Here is an 18,735-nt window from a genome sequence, read left to right on the forward strand (position 1 = left end):
GGTTAATTTTTCTTCTTCCCGGATTAGGTTTTAATTCTTTGTTGAGGAATCCTGTCTTCCTCTCGATCGAACGAATTGCGATGCATGCGCTGCTCGGCCGCATTCTCAGCGCCCCGCCGGAGCAGCTCCTCTTCCTGGTCTTCGCACTGCTGGGGACGTACTGCGCGATCAAAGCCGGGATCCAATTCGCCACCGCGATCTGGATCGTCTTGCTCCGGCCGGGCAAGAATCTCCATCGCTACGGGAGCTGGGCGGTGGTGACGGGTGCGAGCGATGGAATCGGCAGGGCGGTTTGCTTCCAGCTCGCGGCGCGCGGCATCAATGTGGTGGCAGTGGGGCGCACGGAATCCAAGCTGGAGGAGCTCGTGAGGGACATCCAGCGGATCTACAGTGGCGTGCTTGTGAAATTCGTGGTGCTGGACTTCGCGAGCGAGAAATTGGAGGCGGGATTGAAGAGCATTGGCGAGGTTGTGGAGGGATTGGAAGTGGGGATTCTCGTCAACAACGTCGGGGTGAGCTATCCCTACGCCAGGTACTTCCACGAGGTGGACGGGGATCTACTGGAGAGATTGGTGCGCGTGAATGTGGTGGCTACCACTCGGATGAGCCAGCTCCTTGTTCCTCAGATGCTCAAGCGGAGAAAGGGAGCCATTGTCAACATTGGCTCTGGATCTGGAACGATTCTTCCATCGGATCCACTCTACGCCATCTATGCCGCGACGAAAGGGTGAGTGCCTTCTTCTTCTAGCTTCCTTTCGTGTTCTTCCAACATTGAATTTTCCTTCTTCGTGTTCTCTCTCACTCATACATGATTGAGGCTGGCGAATTTTCCTTCATTGCCTGAAAGATTGTATCGCTTTCTTCCTCGGTGCTCTTTTCTTGCTCTCGTGTTGCCACGCGCATTTTTCTTTTCCGCCACACATCTCTGTGCATTTGTCTGAAAGATCCCATTGTTTATCGGCGACTTCACTTTTTCTTTTTATCAATGTTGCCTGTCTAAAGTTTGATATTCTTTCGTTCTCGGTTCTGAGGGGCCAGAGGGAATAATTTTCATGCTCCACCACCTCCACCGCATTGATTAACAGTGAAAAGTTTTGTATCCTCTTCTCGCTTCCCAGGTACATAGAAATCCTGTCTCGATCCATGTACAACGAGTACAGGCATTGTGGGATCGACGTCCAGTGTCAGGTACGAGGAAAAAAAAGAAGAAAAAGATTCCAGGCTTGAGTTTTCTTTGCATTTCCAGGTTCCTCTCTACGTGAAGACGAAGATGGCCAAGATAAGAAACACTTCCCTCACTGTCCCGTCCCCAGAGGCCTACGCAAAGTCGGCACTGAGAAGCATTGGCTACGAGGCGGTGGCCACGCCTTACTGGGCACACCATTTGCTATGGTGGCTCATCAGCCTCGTCCCCGAGAGGATCGTCTCCGCCATTCGCCTCAGCAGCAATCTCGATCTGCGACGAAGGGGCCAAGCCAAGGACGCCAAAGCCAAAGCGAATTGATTCCACGAAGTGACACAGCTTTAAACGTATTCTATCCACGGGTTTGATTGACTTTTGGAGCCCGTGACAAGTGAAAAAATAACAAGTTGGTGCCATGGGATGATGTGATTACATTTAATAACGACACATTGGCACGGTATTTTATTTTTTGGATCAAATCTATAATATTATTAAGAATTTTAAGAACATAATATTATTATTGAAGAATGTAGTGTAAGACTAGCAAAGATCAATAATTTTCCTATGCGGTCATGCCATACAGGTTGGAAAGAAGTACATAAGCCGAGGAGTCCTTGGAGTTGAGGCCCAGAACCGATTTGGCGGCTTTGGCACCGTGTTGGAGGCTGCTGTGGCTTCTACACGCTCCAAGGAAGCACCTCCATTCGAATGGATCCGGCACAAAAGGCATGTTTGCGAGGAGATCTTGCGCGTCGCTGAGCCGGGCAGCTCGGCCCAGAAGATCAACCACGCAGCAGTAGTGCTGCTTGGTGGGTTCCAGTCCGTAATCCACGATCATGGACGCGAAGCACGACTTGCCGAGGTAGAGCTTCCCGGCGTGATTGCATGCGAGCAGTGCCAGGACGAAGCAAGTCTCGTCCGGCGAATCCACCGTCTTCATCGTGTAGAAGGCGTCAAAGACATTTGCGGAGCATCCGGTCTGCGTGTAGAGTGTCATCATTGCCCCCCACGACGCGACATTCTGTGTCGGCATCCTGTCAAAGATCTTCTTGGCGTGGCTGATGTTTCCTGCCTGGGAGCACACCGACAGCATCGCCGTGTAGGAGAATGTGTCGTGCTCCGGCATGGCGTGGAACATTCTCACGGCCTCCTCCAGATGCCCGTTCTGGGCATATGCATTGAGCATAGCGTTTCTACATACGAGATTCTGGTCTGGCATTTCGTCAAAGATCTTCTTTGCGTGCTCAAGATGCCTGTTTTGCGTGTACGCGGCGAGCATCGCAGTAGAGACTATGAGATTCTTTTCTGGTATGGACTGAAAGATAGCTTCCGCAAGATGAAGCTGCCCGCTTTGGGCATATGTGGAGAGCATCGCGGTCGAGGCTACAACATCTCTTTCCGGCATTTCGTTGAACATCCTCTCGGCATCTGAATATTTTCCCGCTTCGGCATATGCGGTCAGCAATGCCGTTGACGAGACTAAGTCCCGCTGAGGCATGCTGAAGAAGATTCTCTTGGCATCGTCGAGATGCCCGTTCATGGTATATGCGGCAAGCATTGCAGTTGTGGTGGCCAGGTTGCAGAAAGGCATTCTCTGATAAACTAGCCATGCCTTGGCAACATGACCCGTTTGAGCGTAAAGAGAGAGAATTGCCGTCGAAGACACCATGTCGTGGAATGGCATTCTCCCGAGAAAGATTCTTTCGGCACCTTCCAGATGCCCGTTTACGGCAAATGCCGTGACCATAGCTGTTGTTGAGACGAGATCTTGCTCCGGCATGGAATCAAACAATCGCTTTGCGGACTCAAGCTTTCCAGCGTCTGCATACGCATTGAGTATCTCAGTAGAAGATACCACATTGTGTTCTGGCATGCTTTTGAAGACCTGAATGGCTCTCTCGAGATACCCTGATTGGGTATATGCCGTTAGCAAGGTGTTCCACGTCATAAGATTCCTTTGCTCCATGCGCTCAAAGAGATTCCTGGAATCAAAAACATTTCCCTCTTGTGCGTAGGCACCAAGCATCGCGGTTGACGAGACAACGTCGTGCTCTGGCATGGAATCAAACACGAGTTTTGCTGCAAAAACATGCCCTGTTTGGGCAAATGCCGCAACCAGTGAAGTCCACGAAATCGTGTCCCGTGCTGGCATTTCCTCGAACAGCGCTTGCGCGTCTGTGAGAAACCCCTGTTGGGCGAATGCAACGATGATCTGGGTCCAAGAGAACAGATTCCTCGCGGGCATTCGATCGAAGATGCCCCTGGCGCTGTCCAATTGCCGGTTTTGAGTGTACGCCGTGAGCATGAAATCCCAGGAGAAGGAGTCCCTGGCATCGTCGTCGAGGGTGTTAAACACCTCCTCTGCCTGTGGGAGATTCCCGTGCTTGCCATGGAGCTTGAGGAGCCTGTTGGAGACGAATGCGTCCCAGCGGAGAATGTGGGCGGGGATTCGAGTGTGGATGTGTTTGGCGAGCGTGGAAGTGCCGCACGAATCGATGAGCTCAATGCATTGCCTTCTATCCAGGACATTGGCAATGGCCATGCCATCTAAAGCTCCAAGATTTGCCCTGGAAGATTATCATACGCCACAATCGCATTGTCTAGGCAAGCTCTGGAAGCTCTTGCGAGCCGCGATGATCGGTCTGTGAGCGCCTCAATCGCGTCTCCCCACATTCCCGCCCATCCTGGCTTGCTAAAACCCTAAGATTGCTTTAGGGTTTATTGGTGTGATGAGCTCGTGGCTATGGCGGGCATGATGCTCCTAGCGAAGAAGATCGGCGCCATTCCGGTGCTGAGCAAGGGCGCCGCGGCGGGAGCTCTCGGAATCTCCAAGCGCAATCTCTGCGCTGGCGGCGGCGGCGATGGGAGGTACATTCCCGGTATGTTTGTAGAGAATCAAGAAGGCAATCAGGAGAATCAGGCATGGCCTCCACCCACGCAAGAAGGCTTTGTGATGGACACGGGGACTCATCCACAAGCGCCACCGCCTCCTCATCCTCCTCCAACGCACGCCGGATTCGTCCAAAGCATGAGTCACTCGCACTCGAGCAATGGATTCGTGCCGGTGGTGACGCAGGGTGGATTCACGGATTACAGCTCTCCATACCAGCAGCAAGGATACTATCCTCCTCCTCCTCCTCCTCCACCACCTCCTCCTCCACAAGTTTCATACCCCTGGAACGCCCAAGCACAGCATCAACTCCATCACCACCAGCAGTATCCACCGCCGCCTGGAAGCGCTCACCCCCAGCACTACAATGTGGAACCGCAAGGATACTACCACGTCCAGCAATATAATGTGGAGCCACAGGTACTTTACAACGCTGCCCCTGTGCATCAACACTACGTCCCACCTCCTGACTATGGCTATACTTACTCACAGCAGAGTGTTCCGGCTCCTCCAGCTCCAGCTCCAGCGCCGGCATATGGTGGTCAGGATGTCAATGCAGCGGCCACTTGGTCTGATACTTCTGCTGTTCCCACTACTACTGCTTCTCAGCTGGTGGAAAGTCACGAGACGAGCGAGCGTGTAGAGGTACTTGGCTCGACAGAGGCTGAAACTTATGAGGCTTCGCAGGTTGGTGGATTGGAGATGAGTGCCGCAGCAGAGTTGCACGTTGAGGAGCAAAAGCAACACGAGGAGATGGAGCCGGAGGTGGTTGCTGTTCCTCCTGAATCACAACAGGTTGCTCCACCGCCGGCAGAGATGCATGAGGAGGTTCACGAGGAGGTGGCGAAAGCGGAAGCCGGTGAAGCTTTTGCTGAGGACAAAGGTGGTGAGGTGGAGATGGTTGCGGCTGTGCAAGAGCCCGAGGTGCAGGCGGAGGAGACTGGCACTGCCGAGCACGAGGCGGAGGGAGAGTCAGCGGCGGAGGAGTCACAAGAGTATGATGCGGCAGCGATGGCTATGGCTGAAGCAGGATTGCCGAGTGGCGGTGGCGTTGAGGAAAATGAAGAGGCTACCGAAGGGAGCAGTAGAGATGAAAGTGAGGCTGTGGTGGAGACTGTGGAGCATGTGGAGGAGCCTGTGAAGGGCCTGGAGTCGCTACTCGAAGTAGAGACGTCCAAGGCGCCAGCGCCACCTCCTGCCTCTCAGAACGAAAGCTTTCTGGAAATACTCTCCAAGACGAACACGAACGTGAACGCGCGACAGGTTCCCAGGCAAAGGCCACCGCAGCTGTCGTTTCGCGCTCAAAGTAAAGTTCCAGCTCTCGGTTTGATACGTCCATTCGCGCGCTAACTTAATTCCTTTACATGGCACCAGGAAAGACGTATGCCAAGCTACATAATCTTCCGAGGCAGATACTTAAAAACGATATCGTGAATTACTTCTCGGAGCTGAATTTGCAAAAGGAGAGCGTTCACATGACTTACGATGAAAAGTTTTATCCCCTCTACGCGTGAGTATCACTTCCTTTCGGTCGTTTCGGTTTTGACAGATTGTTTCCATAGCCATATTGCCTTCGATTCGACGGAAGCTTTAAAGAATGCTGTCAAGATCCTGCAGACCAAAGGCCGTTTGGGCGGACGGATTGTCAAGATGGAATCGGTAATATCATGCTTGCTGGAGCTAATTTGCTTCTTTGTTTTCGTGATGTAGTTTGTCCAGTTCATGCCACCTACACATCCACAGATGACCGAGCACTTGAACAAGTATCTCGGTCGAATGGTATGTCGACCATTGCTCATCCCTTGGCTTGCTAATCATCTTTTTCTCTTGGCAGCTGCTAATGCTCCACATCCCGCCTGAAGGGAGGATCGAAGACTTGGAGCGCTTTTTCGATGGATACGGCTTTGATCCATCTGCACTGTCCATGCTAGATGCGTAAGCTCTCGTTCCTTCACCTTCCAAAACCTTATCGTTTCGCTTGCTTTCAGAGTACAAATGACGCTTGCAAGGTTTCCAAAGGAGGGCAACAGGATGGTTCGCCGGGCAGCCATTGGTTTCTGCTCGAGCTTGGAAGCAATGAGAGCTCTCCGAGAGAAACAGGGAGACTTTGTCCTGAATGAGCCCATCGAGTTGAGGTTGATCCAGTAAACGTTCGAACTGGCTTCTCTTTCAGTCACCACTTCCAAAAAGAAACAACTGGTTTTCTCAAAGAAGGCCCTCACGGGAGAGTCGAAATAAAGACGAATGAACCTGCTTGGTGGCTGTGCGCTCAGCCGCTTACTTAATCTCTCCTGAGTAATTCTCTCATCCCGGAAATCTCCGTAGAGAAGTTTGTATTGTGTTGCTAGTTATATAGAATCAATATAAGACAATATATAAAACCTTTTTAGGTACTTAGTTGGAATTGAATTAAGCTCGAAGAAAGACGTCCCAACATTCGAAACAAAAACAAAGGACCAAAAAAAACTCTCTTATTTTCGTCCAAAACCTATCACCACCTTCTCGACGAGTAGCCGCTGCTTTGCTGCTGCTGGGGCTGCTGCTGCTGCTGCTGCGGTGGATTCCTCCTCGACGGTGGCTGATACTTACCAGGCTTTGGAGGCTCAGTCGTAGTCGGGGCCGGGGCTGGCGCTGGCAAATCTCTCCGCTCGGGCTCTCTCGGGTAGTCTCTCCCCGGGTTTCTCTCGGGCCCCGGATAATCTCTCCTCTCGTGGTCTCGGCTCCGCTCGTAGTCCCGGCTCCTCTCGTCCCGGAGATCTCTAGGTGGCGGTGGCTCCTTCTCCCTCCTGTCGTCGAAGCGCGACGAACGGGACGAGTCCAGTGCGCCGCTTCTGAATGGCTGAGACGAGCGCGGGAGCCCGAAAGACGACGAAGACGGTGGCGGCGCCCCTCCCTCTCTCCTTGTTGGGGTGAAGAGGCTCGACTTCTCGGTCAGGGCCTCGCGTTCCTTGCGGGCTTTCTCCTCCGCCTCCGCTTCTCGCTGCCGTTGCTTGGCGGCCATCTCGTCGAGTTTGGCCTTCCTCTCGGCCTCTTCCACCTTACGCCTTTCCTCCTCTGCAAGACAAGTTGTTAGATTCTTTCTTGCAACGAAGTAAATCACATACCTTGTCTCCTGCGAGCCTCCTCCTCTTCTCTCAGTCTCATGAGGCGCGCCTCCTCTTGGATGCGATAGTACTCCATCTTCCTTCGTCGTTCTCTCTCTTGCCTCCGCAGGGATCTCTCCTCTGCAATCCTTTCCTCTCGAATTCTCATCTGGCGTTCAAATTCACCTCTGCGGCGGCTCGAAACCTCGTTTTGAACATCCTCCTGCAAAAAGCTTTAAGTACAGCCGAACACAAAAATGCAGGCTCATTCACCTTATCTTGTTGCATTCTTAGCAGTCTTTCCTTCTCACGGAGGTCTTCGGAGTGTTGCAGCCTACTCTGCTCAACGGCCAGCTGCAAACACCACAGATTGATTTAGTTAAAGATCACAAATAAGCCCAGTACCTTCTGCTGCTCCTCGAAATAAATTCGATCATCTTCTTGGCGCTTCAAGTACATAGCTTGAATCAGAGGGCGCTCTTCTTCACGCTTTGCTCTTTCGTAATGATCCACTGTCTTCGCAAGTTTTTGGAGCCTACGGTCTAGCTCCTCGCGCTCCTTCTTTTGATCCAAGAGCACTTGCTGCATTATGGCCTCTTTCGTTTTCGGCTTATCCTGAGAAGAGCCACATCAATAACATATGGTAAGAAGTTCAGCCTCATCCTTACCAGGTCAGTCGGTTTCTTTTTGAGCCTTCCCTTCTGCTTGTCCAACAGAAGTTTCGCATCTTCAATCTCCTTCTCCTCAATTTCCCTCTTTACTCTTTCCTCCACCCTTTGCTCGGATTCCCGCTGCAACCTTAATCTTTCCTGGTCCTCGAGACTCTTTTGCTTCTGCTGTCTTCTGATTTCCTCCTCGCGTTCCTGAAATAACGCATAAGAATACTTCGAATGCCAAAAAACCACGCATACCGCTTCTAAAATTTGTTTCTCCTGGTCCTCCTTTCTCTTCTCAATGATCACTTTACGGGCCAAAAGTCGCTTATGGTCCTTTTCCACAATGGAAAGAAGCTCAGAGAAACGTTGTTCGGGTCTTTTAGTAGGTTGTTGCATGAGACCTATGGCCTTGTTAAGTCGCTTCGCCAAAATTGTAAGATGGTTTTTGATCTTTTCAGACTCTAGATCCTGCGTAAGTGTAAAGCCATGTTGGACACGGAAATCAAAGGATGTAAACATACCTGACTGCCAAAATGAACGACACCCTTCCCGTGATCAATTTTCATCTGAACGAAATTGTACTTTGCAGCATCTACAGCAAGCTTCTCAACCACAGTAAAGCTGTAGAAAGGTATCATGTTGCTGAGGTTTGTGATTCGCATCGTCTGATACACTTGCGAAACCTGCACACAGAGTATGAGATTGCCCACAAACTTGATTACGACAATACCTGCTGCAAAACTCTCAACGTAGTAAGGTTCTGCAATGCTGGAATAAACTCCTCAAGAAGAACTTCGGGAACTGGAGAAGCTGCTGAAAGCTTATCTCCAAGCTTAGGTAGCTTCGCGAGAAGAGGTTGCACTTTCGTGGCAAGATCCAGAGGGTGGAACTCGTTTTCTAACAAACAGTACAAGTCCTTCACCTCAGGCAGGACGTACGTCAACACTCCTTTGGATATCTGCTTAAAGAGACCGTTGGCAAGTGTGACGTGAATTCAGCTGATAACTTACCAGATCAGAGAGCAAAGCAGAGCGGGATAGCTGCATCAAGCACGGTTAGTTTCGACAAGAAAGACGAAAGAGCTTAGCACATAAACGAGCTTACCGCTTCGCGGTTGTCACGTTTAGGATCCAACGAGAACCCGAGAAGGTTAGCCATTCTCACGTTCCTGTCCTTCTCAATCTCGAGTTCGAAATGATGAGCTCCATGCTTTCTATCGTACGGTTGAACCGAAATTGTCGAGAGCAGGACGGATGAAGCCATCAGTTGCAGATCCTTCGGAGTGAGGTTCTTGTTGTAACTCTTTTGAAGATTATAGAGCTTATACCAAGCATAACCATGGTACAGATGGCTTTGAGAAACCCAGAAGATCTTTATCAATTTAGCATAGTAGATAGCCATCATCTGAGGTTTCGGAGATTTTTTAACCATCGACATTAGCCCATGAATGTCCTCTATCGTTCGAAATGCTTCCTGCATTCAAGCAGTTAGAAACTTGAACATTCGCTCTTCCGAAATTGAAGAAATACTAACCTGCCAGAGCTCGAGCTCCGTTGCAACTTTCAGCTGTTCTAGACGAGTATCGAGATAAAGCTGCAAACTCTCCGGAAGCGTCAAATCCGGCCTGTCTCTCTGGTCTCTGTACTTGTTGAGATTAGCCAGGTGATTCCTCAAGATCTCACAAAGGCGGCGAAACTCAGTAGTCCGCTTGTATTGCAAGCAGAACTGGAACGCACGGTGAGCAGTCATCTGCCAGACAATAACAGACCACCAGAAATCAGAACGAATGCAAATGAACAGGCATACTTACAGCGTACAAGCTCTCCAGCTTCGAATTGTTGCGAAGGATCTCCAGCACTGTCCTGTAAGTCTCCCACAAGAACTTAAACCACGGCGTGACGAGCTCTCTGTCGGATCTCTCCTTCCCCTTCTCACCGCTCACGTAGCTGAGCATCAGATCCTCCGGAGTCTTCTCAGCCTCAAGGTCCTCCACATCGAAAGTCACCACGGCAGCCTCCGCTTGGGCCTGGGCTTGCTCCGCCCGCTCGCTGGAAAGGTGCATAAAGTGCTTGATCACCTCTTCCAGAGAGCTCACGTTCACTTGCTGGCAAGCTATGCGGTACTGGATGAGACCATCCTTTGCAAATCGGCCGCGTCTCATGTCCACGCACAGCTCCACGTACTTGAACATAATCTTCTCCAGCGGCTTCTGCCACGCCCGATACCGCTTGGAGGTGATGAGATCGTGGAGAGCCTGGAGCGCAGCCGCCTTTTGCCCCACATTCATCAATTCTGGAGCAGCGATTGTCAATCCCCGAGCTGCGACACGAAATTTCACGAGAAGGACAGAGATTACCTTCCGCTCGCTTGAGAGCATTCTCTGGCTTGGCGAAGGTCGCCATGGCGCCGCGCCCCCGCTACGAAGAACACACCAGCAGCCTTACTAGGGCTCAAAACCCTTAGGGCAGGCGGGGTAATCCTACGGCTTAAAATTACTCCAATCTCAACCGACCGATAGAATTATTCACGAAATCGACGGCCGCGATCGGGCTCTACAGATGACTTGTTTGCAAGCCAGTTCCTCGTCGACGAGCCAAAGGCCCGCCGCTTCTAAGGCTTGCTTCGTCCCATTTTGCTCCCGAGAACTCTCCGGACGAAGCAAAATTCGAGCTCCTGCCGGCGCTGTCCAGTTCTTCGAGACCAAAGTCTCGGCGGGAGCTCCAATTTTGACGCTCCCGGCACCGCTCCACAGAGCCATCCCCAGCGAGAACTTTTTCTCGCGAAGTAACTCCTCCAGCGTCTTCATGAAGACTTTCGTCTTGTCGCAGCTCCTCGCGAAGAACAAGCCACTGTGGAAGCTCTTCCCGACTAGAACTGCCAGGATCTCTTCGTCCAAGCTCGTGTTGCTGCTTGACAGAGGATGACTGGGCCAAGTGACGTCGGGTCTCGCAAACCAGACGCTGTATCCCATTGCTATAATGTGCTGCATCGCTCGGATCGAATAGATTGTACCGTGATCATCTTCTTTCTCTTCGTCTCCTCCCGGTGTTTCGTCAGTCAGCAACACAGGATGGCCTCGTCTCGCAAGCTCACTCGAAGTGTTGTAGTCTCGTCCCAGCAGGAGATAATTCTTCGTCCTCAAAACAGCCATTTGACACAGCCAGTTCCTGACCAGTTCATCGTCCACACCAACGCTGTTAACCAGGATAACTTCATTCTCCGAGTGAATATCCGAGAGTAGCGCTTCCAGGTGTTTGAAGCCATTGAGAAGCCTGTTCCGGAAAACCTGGTGGAAGCAGTAGTCGTACCATTTGAGCGTTGATAATGCCGGTATTTCCCACATGTCGATATCAGGAGTCCCGTGTCTCTTGATCAGTTTGGAGTCCGGTCCAGCATCCTTGTGATAATTGACACCTCGAGTCCGGTGGGAAACGCTTAACGCTCTTCCTCTGAGAAAGTTTGTGTAAACGTTGAAATAGCCATGAGAGTGGACGAACTTCAGAAACCAGGGCGTCCATATGTTGTTGCCGAGTTTCTTGTACCAGTCTGTCGTAACCATCCCGTCTATAATTGGCTCGATCTCTTTGGTTTTGTGCTCGTCAAACCACTGCCGAAATTCCCTCCAGGGTTTTGGGAAGAGGATCTGTCCCCATGTTCCAACAAGCTGGTAAAGAAACAAACGGGTGCTGTTGTCCAGCGCAATACGATTTCCTCCTTTACCTGCATCTTAAGTTAGCAACCAGATCGAGGTGACAATAAACGGACTTACCTGGAACAAACCTCGGCCTCTGAAGTGTAATGCCGAAAATGGAAGGATCAAAATTTGCGGGATCGTAGTAATACTTAGCAATGACGCTGCGCACGTATCGGTAGTACAACGGAGACAACTGCATGTCGTCCTCGACGACAAGAGCAAACTGGTGATCGGATGAAGGCCACCACGCTTCCAGCCACTGAACTTGAAGACCAACGTTTTGCGTTCGATAGTGCACCTGCTTAGAACCGTGCGGCCACTTGAATCTGTCCAGAAAATTCAACAACTGCCGAGCCTGCTGTAAATTCCTTTCTACGGGATCGCTGCTTAGCTCTATCTCTTCTGGCTCGATCTCAGCTTCATCTTGCATGTTGATCACCCCGACCTCAGTGCTATTAACGCTTGCTGGACCATAGTCCTCGATGTTGTCAGCTTGAGACAACAATCTTCGGCTAGACGCGTTTGCTGCTGCTGCTGCTGCTACAGGCTTGAAGTGGTCGAGATGCACAACAAGATTGACTGTGTCACTGCCGTAGTCTGCAATGGCCAGAGACCTCAAACATCTTCGTAGCGAGTCATATCTGTCGTACGCGAGAACCTGGATGACAAACTCAAACTTCTTGCTCACAACATTCCTGTCCTCCTCTTCTTGACTCGGTGGTGCGAAGCTAAGCCAGTCGAGAACCGCCGTAACCGGGAGGCTTCTTCGAAGAACGGGTCTTCCAGCCCCATGGAAAGTGAGACTAGCAAAGGTGCCGATGGAGATGAGTCCAAGGAGTAGGATGCAGGTCTTCCGCTGGCACAGCTGAAGGACCTGCTGAAGAGACCAGTGCTTCCGCCTGCCTCTCATCTCTCACCACCGGGAGAACCGAGCTCACTATTAATCCTACATTCCTTCTACTCCAGCTAGCGTACCTGTCAACACCCAATGTTCCATTCGCGCTCAAAAACTTTGCTGGAGCCCTAGTGCCCTGAGATCTGTTTGCTTTAGCACGCTCGCCACGTGGAAAGTGTCCTGTTTTTAATTTTTCCCCTTCTATCAAGAGCGCGTTAGTCGACCAAAATTATCTCTGTTCCACTTTCCTGATTTTTGGTGTGAGCCACAGTTGTAGGTGAAGCATGCCCCTTCTTCGTGGACGCAGCTGGAGAGCAAATCCTGTGCTTCTGACCACGCCTTGTCAAAACAGCCTGTTCCTGATGCCAGAACGTTGCGTTGTCGAGCTAGCCGGCCCCTCTTTGACACAGGTGTCCACAGCTCCCAAGTTCCAGCGGCATGTTCGTTGACAAGATATGAGTGACCCGGTTGTTGGAACGATAGAATGATCCTCAGAAAAAGGATGATCGCGTGGATCACGGCTCCAAGAACTGCAATGGAAGCCAGGTGCCAGGACTTGAGAACCTGATAGCCGAAGAGCATGCAGCATGCGCAGCTTAGTTCTTCTTCGTCTTCTTGTTCTTCTTCTGAAGAAACAAGCAATGAATCCCGTAAAGATAAGGTGAAATTTTCACCTGTACCAACAAAACGCATTGTTGTAGCCATTCAAGTGCTTCAACCGAGAAAATTACCAGAATCGTATGAGTTTGGGCATGTTGGCTCGTCCCTTGGAAGACAGAGATCCAGTCGTTGGAACTGTGATTGCAAAGCAACTACTGGTAAAAGCCTTCTGGGACTCTCGTGTTCGTCCACTGACAAAGAACAAGAAACTGAAAACTGAAAACTCGAAGTGCCAAGGCGATCAAGCAAACCTGTCTGGGACGAACATTTTTCTGGAGCTGGTCCCGTAAGAACAGCATCCGCATGGTAACCCCCAGAATCTAAGGTAACAGTGAAGATGCAAGTGAATAAAAAGAAGAAAAACTATACGTGAAGCACCTACCATCTACGACGAATACCCGCCACCATAAAATCGGAGCTTGTTGATCAGTCGAGACATCTATCTTAACAATTCCCTGAGACCCAAGAAAGGGCTCCAATGGAACCTTGAGAACATAGAAATTGCTCGCCAATAAGCTCCTCCACACCTAGTATTATAGAAACGATGAAAAGAACCTGTCGACGTAGAAAGAAAAACTACCTGATCACGAATGGACACCGAGATCTGTAGCGGGCACAAATCACTGCTGAAGTTCTCGAGCTTGATGTCTACATGCCTGGAAATCAAGATCACAAGCTGATTCACGGGAGAAGAAGCGCCGAGCGTACCCGAAGACGGCGAATCCGGCTCGAGCTCTCGATGCCACGGCGCCATCGAGCCCCGTGAATGCGACGAAGAGGAGGACGAAATAACCTAAGGCGGACATTCCCGCCATAGCTTGCCCTTTGAAATGAAGGGCAATCGGACGGCTATAATGCTCCCATTCAACGATAGATTCGTTTCTTTCATCTTGTTGGGGCTTGCGCGAAGGCGACGACGACCATGGCGCCTGCCAGACCAGGGTAAGCTCTCGCGATTCTACTGCTAGATCTTGCTCGATCGTTCTAGATAGTCTCTTCTTGCGGAGTTGCCCTAAGATTCTTGGAAATCCAGGAAACCCGTGAGAAGAAATATCGAGACTAACCTCATTGAGATGGATTTGGACGATGACGATGAGGAAGATCCCAACATTGGCGAAGACATGCTTCTAAGTCCAGTGAGTGCTCGCCGGAGAAATTTTCTTTTAGCTCTTTGTTTGAAGTTGCTCTACACAGGAGGAGATCAAGATCTTAGGCGATAGAGGATTTGACACCGTCGTAGAACGGCTTAAAGTGCAACTCAGTAAGGTTTGCTTTTGCGCTTGCCAAAGAACTTGGCAACTTTTCTTTGCTCCTTTCGTTTTTGCTTTCTTCTTTCTTCCGAGAACTTAAATTTTGCCGTTGATTTTTTGCAGCTGCCAAAACTTCGAGAATCGAGCACTTGAAAGACGTGATCGCGCAGCTCGAGAGTGACGTTGAAAAGGCCAGGAAGCTCATTCCCAAACAAGACATATCAAAGAGCGTGCTGCTAGACAAGGAGCGTTCGCGGTGGCGTATACGGAAACTGCAAGGCGAGGTCACTACACTGAGCTCACAAGTCCGCTACTTCAAGGGTGAGAATGAGAAGCAGCAAGCGGAGGAACACGGTAACGAACAGCGGGTATGAAAACTTTTTCCTCGCTCACAAACTTTGGCGAAGCTAAAACAAATCAAGGAAAATGTTATGTGCAGATCGAGCACCTGCACGAGGAGCTCGATAAAGAACGAGATCGCGTCCAGAAGATGTCCATCGAGCTCGCAGCTTGTAGAAGAAGGGAGGCGGAGCACAGGAACCTCTTAGTGGAGGTGAAAACGTTGCGAGCCGAGAAGAACAGGCAAGAACACGAGCGCCGGAGCACCGCTTACATTCTCAAAGTCAACAAAATGCAACGGGCAGAACACATGAGGCTCTTCCGACGAGAAGTACCAGGCCTCAACGATCTCAGCGATACTTTTCCATATGGAAAGCGTGTTCGTCGAAAGGTGACACTGGCGAGACCGAGCTCCGCGGCGTCGGGAAAGAGAAAGATTTCGATCGCAAGAACAGTCGATGGTTAGTGTTCTCGAGAGTCTTCCACGGCACTTGCTTATCCACAGCTCTTGCAGGCTCTTCCATTGAATCTTTACGAGAACAGCAGGAGAAACAAGCAAGACCCGAGGTATAGCAATTTTTTTGTCTCTCTCTTCGCGTGAAAATTACCAATGATCAGCTGCAGTTGCCATGCCCGTTGCTTCTCCCGAGACAAATCGACAGCATGTCTGCCTCAAAGAAATCCCATGCAACGCGACCTCTTGCGTTGCTCATTCCGAAATGCGGCATACAAATCAAGCAGGTGCCTGTGTTGATCACAAGGAGGAGGAGCTCAGTGAAATTCTCCCGAGAGGAAAATCCAAAGCTCACAGTGCTTCTCCCGGGAAAAGTCGCGAAAGAGCTTAGACAGCCAGAGCTTGTATCCTACGACACGGTCTTCAGCCGGCAAGCAGGGAACAGGGATCAGACCATTAAGCTGCTGCTTCCAAGGCAATCAAAACAGAGCCAGTTCCAGGAAGAACAGAACGAAGAGCTTAGGCCCGACGTCCAACCGTGTGATCAACCGACGCGAGCTCTGATTGAGAAGTACGAGAGGGACGAACTGGAGACGAAACAGGAGATGAAGCAGCTGCGAATGAACCTCGGAATGAAAATGCAGACGATAAAAAACATGAGCACTCAGCTGGCCAAGAGGGACGAGGAAATCAAGGCATTACAGGCACTAGCAGGCTCGCTGCTTCCAAGGCCAAGCACTCCCGATCCAAACGACGAAAGCGACGAAGAAGAGCGGGACTACAATCAGCACTACATAAAGCAGCTGCAAATGGACTCGTCCCTCAAAGCCCAGGTTATCAAAAACTTGACCCTCCAACTCCAGAGGAGGGACGAAGAACTCAAGCAGTTCCAGAGCTCTGAAGGCGTGTCAATGCCGAGAGCGTTCAGAGACTCGTCCCAAAGCAACAACGCCCAGCAAGTGATAAAACAGCTCCAAGTGGAGCTGGGGATCAAACTGGACGCGATAAGAAACTTGAACGACCAACTCGACAAGAGGGACCACGAGATCAGCCTCCTCCACAGGCAGCTCGAAGTAACAAACGAGAAGAAAAAGACCTGGAATGTCTGGGAGAACAGATGTTACGAGGAACCAGTGAAACAGACTCCAGCAAGCGCAAACTCGCTTGACCTTCGGAAAAGGATTGTAGAGCTCGAGATGGACTTGAGAGCCGCCAGAACCGAAGCCGACAAGCTCAGAGCCGCCGCTGATCCAGAGTTTCTTGAAGAAATCGAGCGCGTCAGGACGGAAAACCAAGAACTTAATCAGGTACCTGGTTTTTGGCTCGACTTCTTTAGCTGACGCTTGCTTTTATCGATGGATTGCTTCCCAGTTGTGTCAGCGCTATGAGAAGATGCTGCATTCTTACTGTGGCCAACTCGGCGTCCTGTTCAAACCTCTCAGGAGCGAAGGACTGAGGTGAGCTCACGCTCCCTTATCTTAGTATAGCAAACATATTGTTTTGAGAATCCATCCTAGCTGACTTTGAGAGAGCTTACTGTGTCACCTCCACGCCACTCTCTGGAGACATATCCCTCCCTGTTTCGTCATCGTCCTCGTCCTCGTCCTCGTACTCCTCTGCTCTTCTAACAAACTGTCCCTTGACCCGGGGCCTCTGCTCAGCCAAACGCTTGCGACTTGCATATCTGATCTTCTTCTCGTAGCACCTGTCCTTCCGCTTTTGCCTGAACTTGTGTAGCGCTGCCTCTCTCCGCTCCGCTACGCCAGCTTTTCTCTCAAGTCCAACTTGAGGCAACGCTGCGGCGTTCCAAGGGACCTGTTGCGATGGTATGTGCAGAGGAAAAGGATAGTACGAGAACGCTGCTGCCGGGATGGGAGTAGCCTCTGGCGGCGGCACAGCTTGATAGTAGTGTATCGGTGGCTGTAGCAGCGTCGAGGGGTGGATCGAGTGCGGCACCATGAGCGGCGGGATGATGTGAGCCTGGTTGAAGACGCCGGTAGCAGCGTGAGCAGCAGCGGCAGCAGCAGCACGGGGGTCGTTTATCTGTAACACCTGGTATTGTTCCGCTGCTCCAGTCGTGGAGGAGCTACTCCATGGTATTGAATGCTGGTGGTGGTGGTGGTGGCTTTGCTCTGGATCATCATCGGGTTCCTGCGTTTGAGTTAACTCAGCCGCTTGGTTTCCTCTTGCTCCGACCTGGCCTGGTTCTTCTAAGTCTAGAGGCTGCTGCGATGTTCCTACAGGCACTTCCATGCACGTAGGGGGCTGTGTCGTCGAATCGGGTTTTTCAGCGTTCGTTGTCCTGCTGACGACCCTTGTGTAGCTCAAGAATGCGGAAGATTGGCCCAGTTTCAGTTCGCTCTTCCTTGGAGGAGACGGTCTTCTTTCTGGAAGAGAAAAGCTATAAGGCTTTTTGAAAGAAAGATGGTAGCCACACTTGCAAACTCACCTGGTTCACCAATCTCTGTTGTTCTTGTGGAATCTTTGGACTTCGGCGTCAGTGACAATTCTAGCTCGGGTGCCTGCCATACTTCGAACGTTAAGCTTTTTTCCCAGAAGAAATAGTCAGAAAACAACTAACCTGTTCTTCTTCTTCGGAGATTGGTTTAAGCTTCTTGACTTTGTTGTCGTTGCTATCCTCCGAAAAGATGTCAGTGCTGAAAGTGTTCGACTCACTCGTATCCGAGACAAAAATCTCGGCTATGGTATTTCTGCTCGACAAGTGTCCCTTGAGTATGTGTTTTTCTGTGAGTCCTAGCTGCGAAAAGAGAGAAGAAAACAAAACATGCTTCTTTCTAAGACCAAAAAAACTACCATTCGTCTTCTTCGCCACATATGAGTCCACAGATTGAGCAACTCATTTATTCGCAAAGGCTTCACCAGATAGTCGGCCGCCCCAAGTTTCAAGCACTTGACAACCACGGCCATCTCATCACGCGCAGACATCACTGCAAAGAAAAACTCGCTCCATCAAAAACAACTCCAAGGAAGAAAGATCGTTTCATCTAAGCACAAAAGAAGATTTACTTACTGACGATTGGAATGTGCTTGAAATTCTCCGACTTCACAATATGTTTGAGCATCTTAAATCCTCTACCATTTGGCAGCTCCACCTCGGAGAGCACCAAATCCACCTTAGAATCAGTGATATTTAGCACCTCCACGACTTGTCTAGCAGTCTTTACAACGGAAACTACAAAAGGGAAAACAATTGCCAAACGAGATCAAACTTTCGCACAGATCACTACATACCTTGATATGAACAGCGGCACAGCAGCTCTTTCACCTCTTGCGCGGTGGCTGAATCCTTATCACACAGAAGAATGCGTACTCGGCTTCTATCAAACCCGATCTTTCCCTCGCCCTCCATCCTCTTATCGGCCACCGCTACACGCGAGGATTTCTACCGCATTTGTGCTGAATGCGAAGATTCATCCTCCACAGAGAGAATGCGGTCGAATTGAAGCCCTAAGCTCGATTCACACATACCGATCGCGAGCGCCGTGGGAGGAACCCTACTCTCTTTCTCCCCCGGCCATGGCAAATTAAACTAGAAAGAGAGAGGGAGATATTTTTCTTTACCTCTGGTGAAAACCGTGGTAACTGGCTTTGCGGCTGTTCCATATTGCGC

At 50.6% G+C, this 18,735-nt stretch overlaps 5 protein-coding genes across 9 annotated transcripts; 2 read left to right on the forward strand and 3 right to left on the reverse strand.

Moving 5' to 3' along the window:
* Window positions 1-1,683, forward strand: LOC9643707 (very-long-chain 3-oxoacyl-CoA reductase 1). The gene is made up of 3 exons (XM_002963451.2): window positions 1-727; window positions 1,119-1,188; window positions 1,247-1,683. Exons 1-3 carry the CDS (start codon window positions 81-83, stop codon window positions 1,502-1,504), a joined length of 975 nt encoding a protein of 324 aa, XP_002963497.1. The 5' UTR covers window positions 1-80; the 3' UTR covers window positions 1,505-1,683.
* Window positions 1,684-1,745: 62 nt separating this feature from the next.
* LOC112344218 (pentatricopeptide repeat-containing protein At4g02750-like) lies at window positions 1,746-3,725 on the reverse strand. Its single transcript, XM_024668541.1, has one exon. The coding sequence runs from the start codon at window positions 3,723-3,725 to the stop codon at window positions 1,746-1,748; it is 1,980 nt and encodes a 659-aa protein (XP_024524309.1).
* A 129-nt stretch (window positions 3,726-3,854) lies between these two features.
* Window positions 3,855-6,454, forward strand: LOC9643708 (proline-, glutamic acid- and leucine-rich protein 1). 5 transcript variants are annotated; one of them, XM_002963452.2, is made up of 8 exons: window positions 3,855-4,493; window positions 4,566-4,718; window positions 4,761-5,379; window positions 5,448-5,583; window positions 5,636-5,732; window positions 5,784-5,852; window positions 5,908-6,008; window positions 6,062-6,454. In XM_002963452.2, the coding sequence occupies exons 1-8, from the start codon at window positions 3,927-3,929 to the stop codon at window positions 6,219-6,221; spliced, it is 1,902 nt and encodes a 633-aa protein (XP_002963498.2). In that variant the 5' UTR covers window positions 3,855-3,926; the 3' UTR covers window positions 6,222-6,454. The 5 variants fall into 5 exon arrangements, with proteins under 5 accessions (XP_002963498.2, XP_024524074.1, XP_024524075.1 ...); XM_024668306.1 differs by having other exon boundaries at window positions 3,855-4,718; XM_024668307.1 differs by having other exon boundaries at window positions 4,566-5,379.
* LOC9643709 (eukaryotic translation initiation factor 3 subunit A) lies at window positions 6,450-10,289 on the reverse strand. The gene is made up of 13 exons (XM_024668304.1): window positions 10,169-10,289; window positions 9,623-10,104; window positions 9,346-9,561; window positions 8,917-9,285; window positions 8,823-8,852; window positions 8,543-8,770; window positions 8,334-8,495; window positions 8,068-8,280; window positions 7,825-8,019; window positions 7,562-7,771; window positions 7,430-7,510; window positions 7,178-7,379; window positions 6,450-7,127 (listed from the first exon to the last, which is right to left on the reverse strand). Exons 1-13 carry the CDS (start codon window positions 10,212-10,214, stop codon window positions 6,565-6,567), a joined length of 2,997 nt encoding a protein of 998 aa, XP_024524072.1. The 5' UTR covers window positions 10,215-10,289; the 3' UTR covers window positions 6,450-6,564.
* A 15-nt stretch (window positions 10,290-10,304) lies between these two features.
* On the reverse strand, window positions 10,305-18,649 carry LOC9655493. Its single transcript, XM_024668542.1, has 16 exons — window positions 18,357-18,649; window positions 18,136-18,297; window positions 17,919-18,052; window positions 17,686-17,862; window positions 17,554-17,626; window positions 16,641-17,491; window positions 16,020-16,450; window positions 15,807-15,882; window positions 15,460-15,568; window positions 15,011-15,179; window positions 14,294-14,583; window positions 13,714-14,073; window positions 13,133-13,381; window positions 12,690-13,027; window positions 11,582-12,416; window positions 10,305-11,532 (listed from the first exon to the last, which is right to left on the reverse strand). Exons 1-16 carry the CDS (start codon window positions 18,472-18,474, stop codon window positions 10,337-10,339), a joined length of 5,568 nt encoding a protein of 1,855 aa, XP_024524310.1. The 5' UTR covers window positions 18,475-18,649; the 3' UTR covers window positions 10,305-10,336.
* Between the last annotated feature and the right edge of the window lie 86 nt (window positions 18,650-18,735).

Source organism: Selaginella moellendorffii, unplaced genomic scaffold, assembly GCF_000143415.4.
Source record: "Selaginella moellendorffii unplaced genomic scaffold, v1.0 SELMOscaffold_3, whole genome shotgun sequence".
In the NCBI taxonomy this organism is placed as follows: Eukaryota; Viridiplantae; Streptophyta; class Lycopodiopsida; order Selaginellales; family Selaginellaceae; genus Selaginella; species Selaginella moellendorffii.

Coding starts and splice junctions, on each gene's coding strand:
- LOC9643707 (XM_002963451.2), top strand. CDS start 81: ATGCATGCGCTGCTCGGCCGCATTCTCAGCGCCCCGCCGGAGCAGCTC. Junction 728..1,118: donor ATCTATGCCGCGACGAAAGG/GTGAGTGCCTTC, acceptor CTCGCTTCCCAG/GTACATAGAAATCCTGTCTC. Junction 1,189..1,246: donor GGATCGACGTCCAGTGTCAG/GTACGAGGAAAA, acceptor TTGCATTTCCAG/GTTCCTCTCTACGTGAAGAC.
- LOC112344218 (XM_024668541.1), bottom strand. CDS start 3,725: ATGGCCATTGCCAATGTCCTGGATAGAAGGCAATGCATTGAGCTCATC.
- LOC9643708 (XM_024668305.1), top strand. CDS start 3,927: ATGGCGGGCATGATGCTCCTAGCGAAGAAGATCGGCGCCATTCCGGTG. Junction 5,380..5,447: donor GCTGTCGTTTCGCGCTCAAA/GTAAAGTTCCAG, acceptor ACATGGCACCAG/GAAAGACGTATGCCAAGCTA. Junction 5,853..5,907: donor ACAAGTATCTCGGTCGAATG/GTATGTCGACCA, acceptor TTCTCTTGGCAG/CTGCTAATGCTCCACATCCC.
- LOC9643709 (XM_024668304.1), bottom strand. CDS start 10,214: ATGGCGACCTTCGCCAAGCCAGAGAATGCTCTCAAGCGAGCGGAAG. Junction 8,771..8,822: donor CTGCTTTGCTCTCTGATCTG/GTAAGTTATCAG, acceptor CTCTTTAAGCAG/ATATCCAAAGGAGTGTTGAC. Junction 8,020..8,067: donor AGAAACAAATTTTAGAAGCG/GTATGCGTGGTT, acceptor GCGTTATTTCAG/GAACGCGAGGAGGAAATCAG.
- LOC9655493 (XM_024668542.1), bottom strand. CDS start 18,474: ATGGAGGGCGAGGGAAAGATCGGGTTTGATAGAAGCCGAGTACGCATT. Junction 17,492..17,553: donor AACAGAGATTGGTGAACCAG/GTGAGTTTGCAA, acceptor TTTCTCTTCCAG/AAAGAAGACCGTCTCCTCCA. Junction 12,417..12,689: donor GCTGCGTCCACGAAGAAGGG/GCATGCTTCACC, acceptor CGGTGGTGAGAG/ATGAGAGGCAGGCGGAAGCA.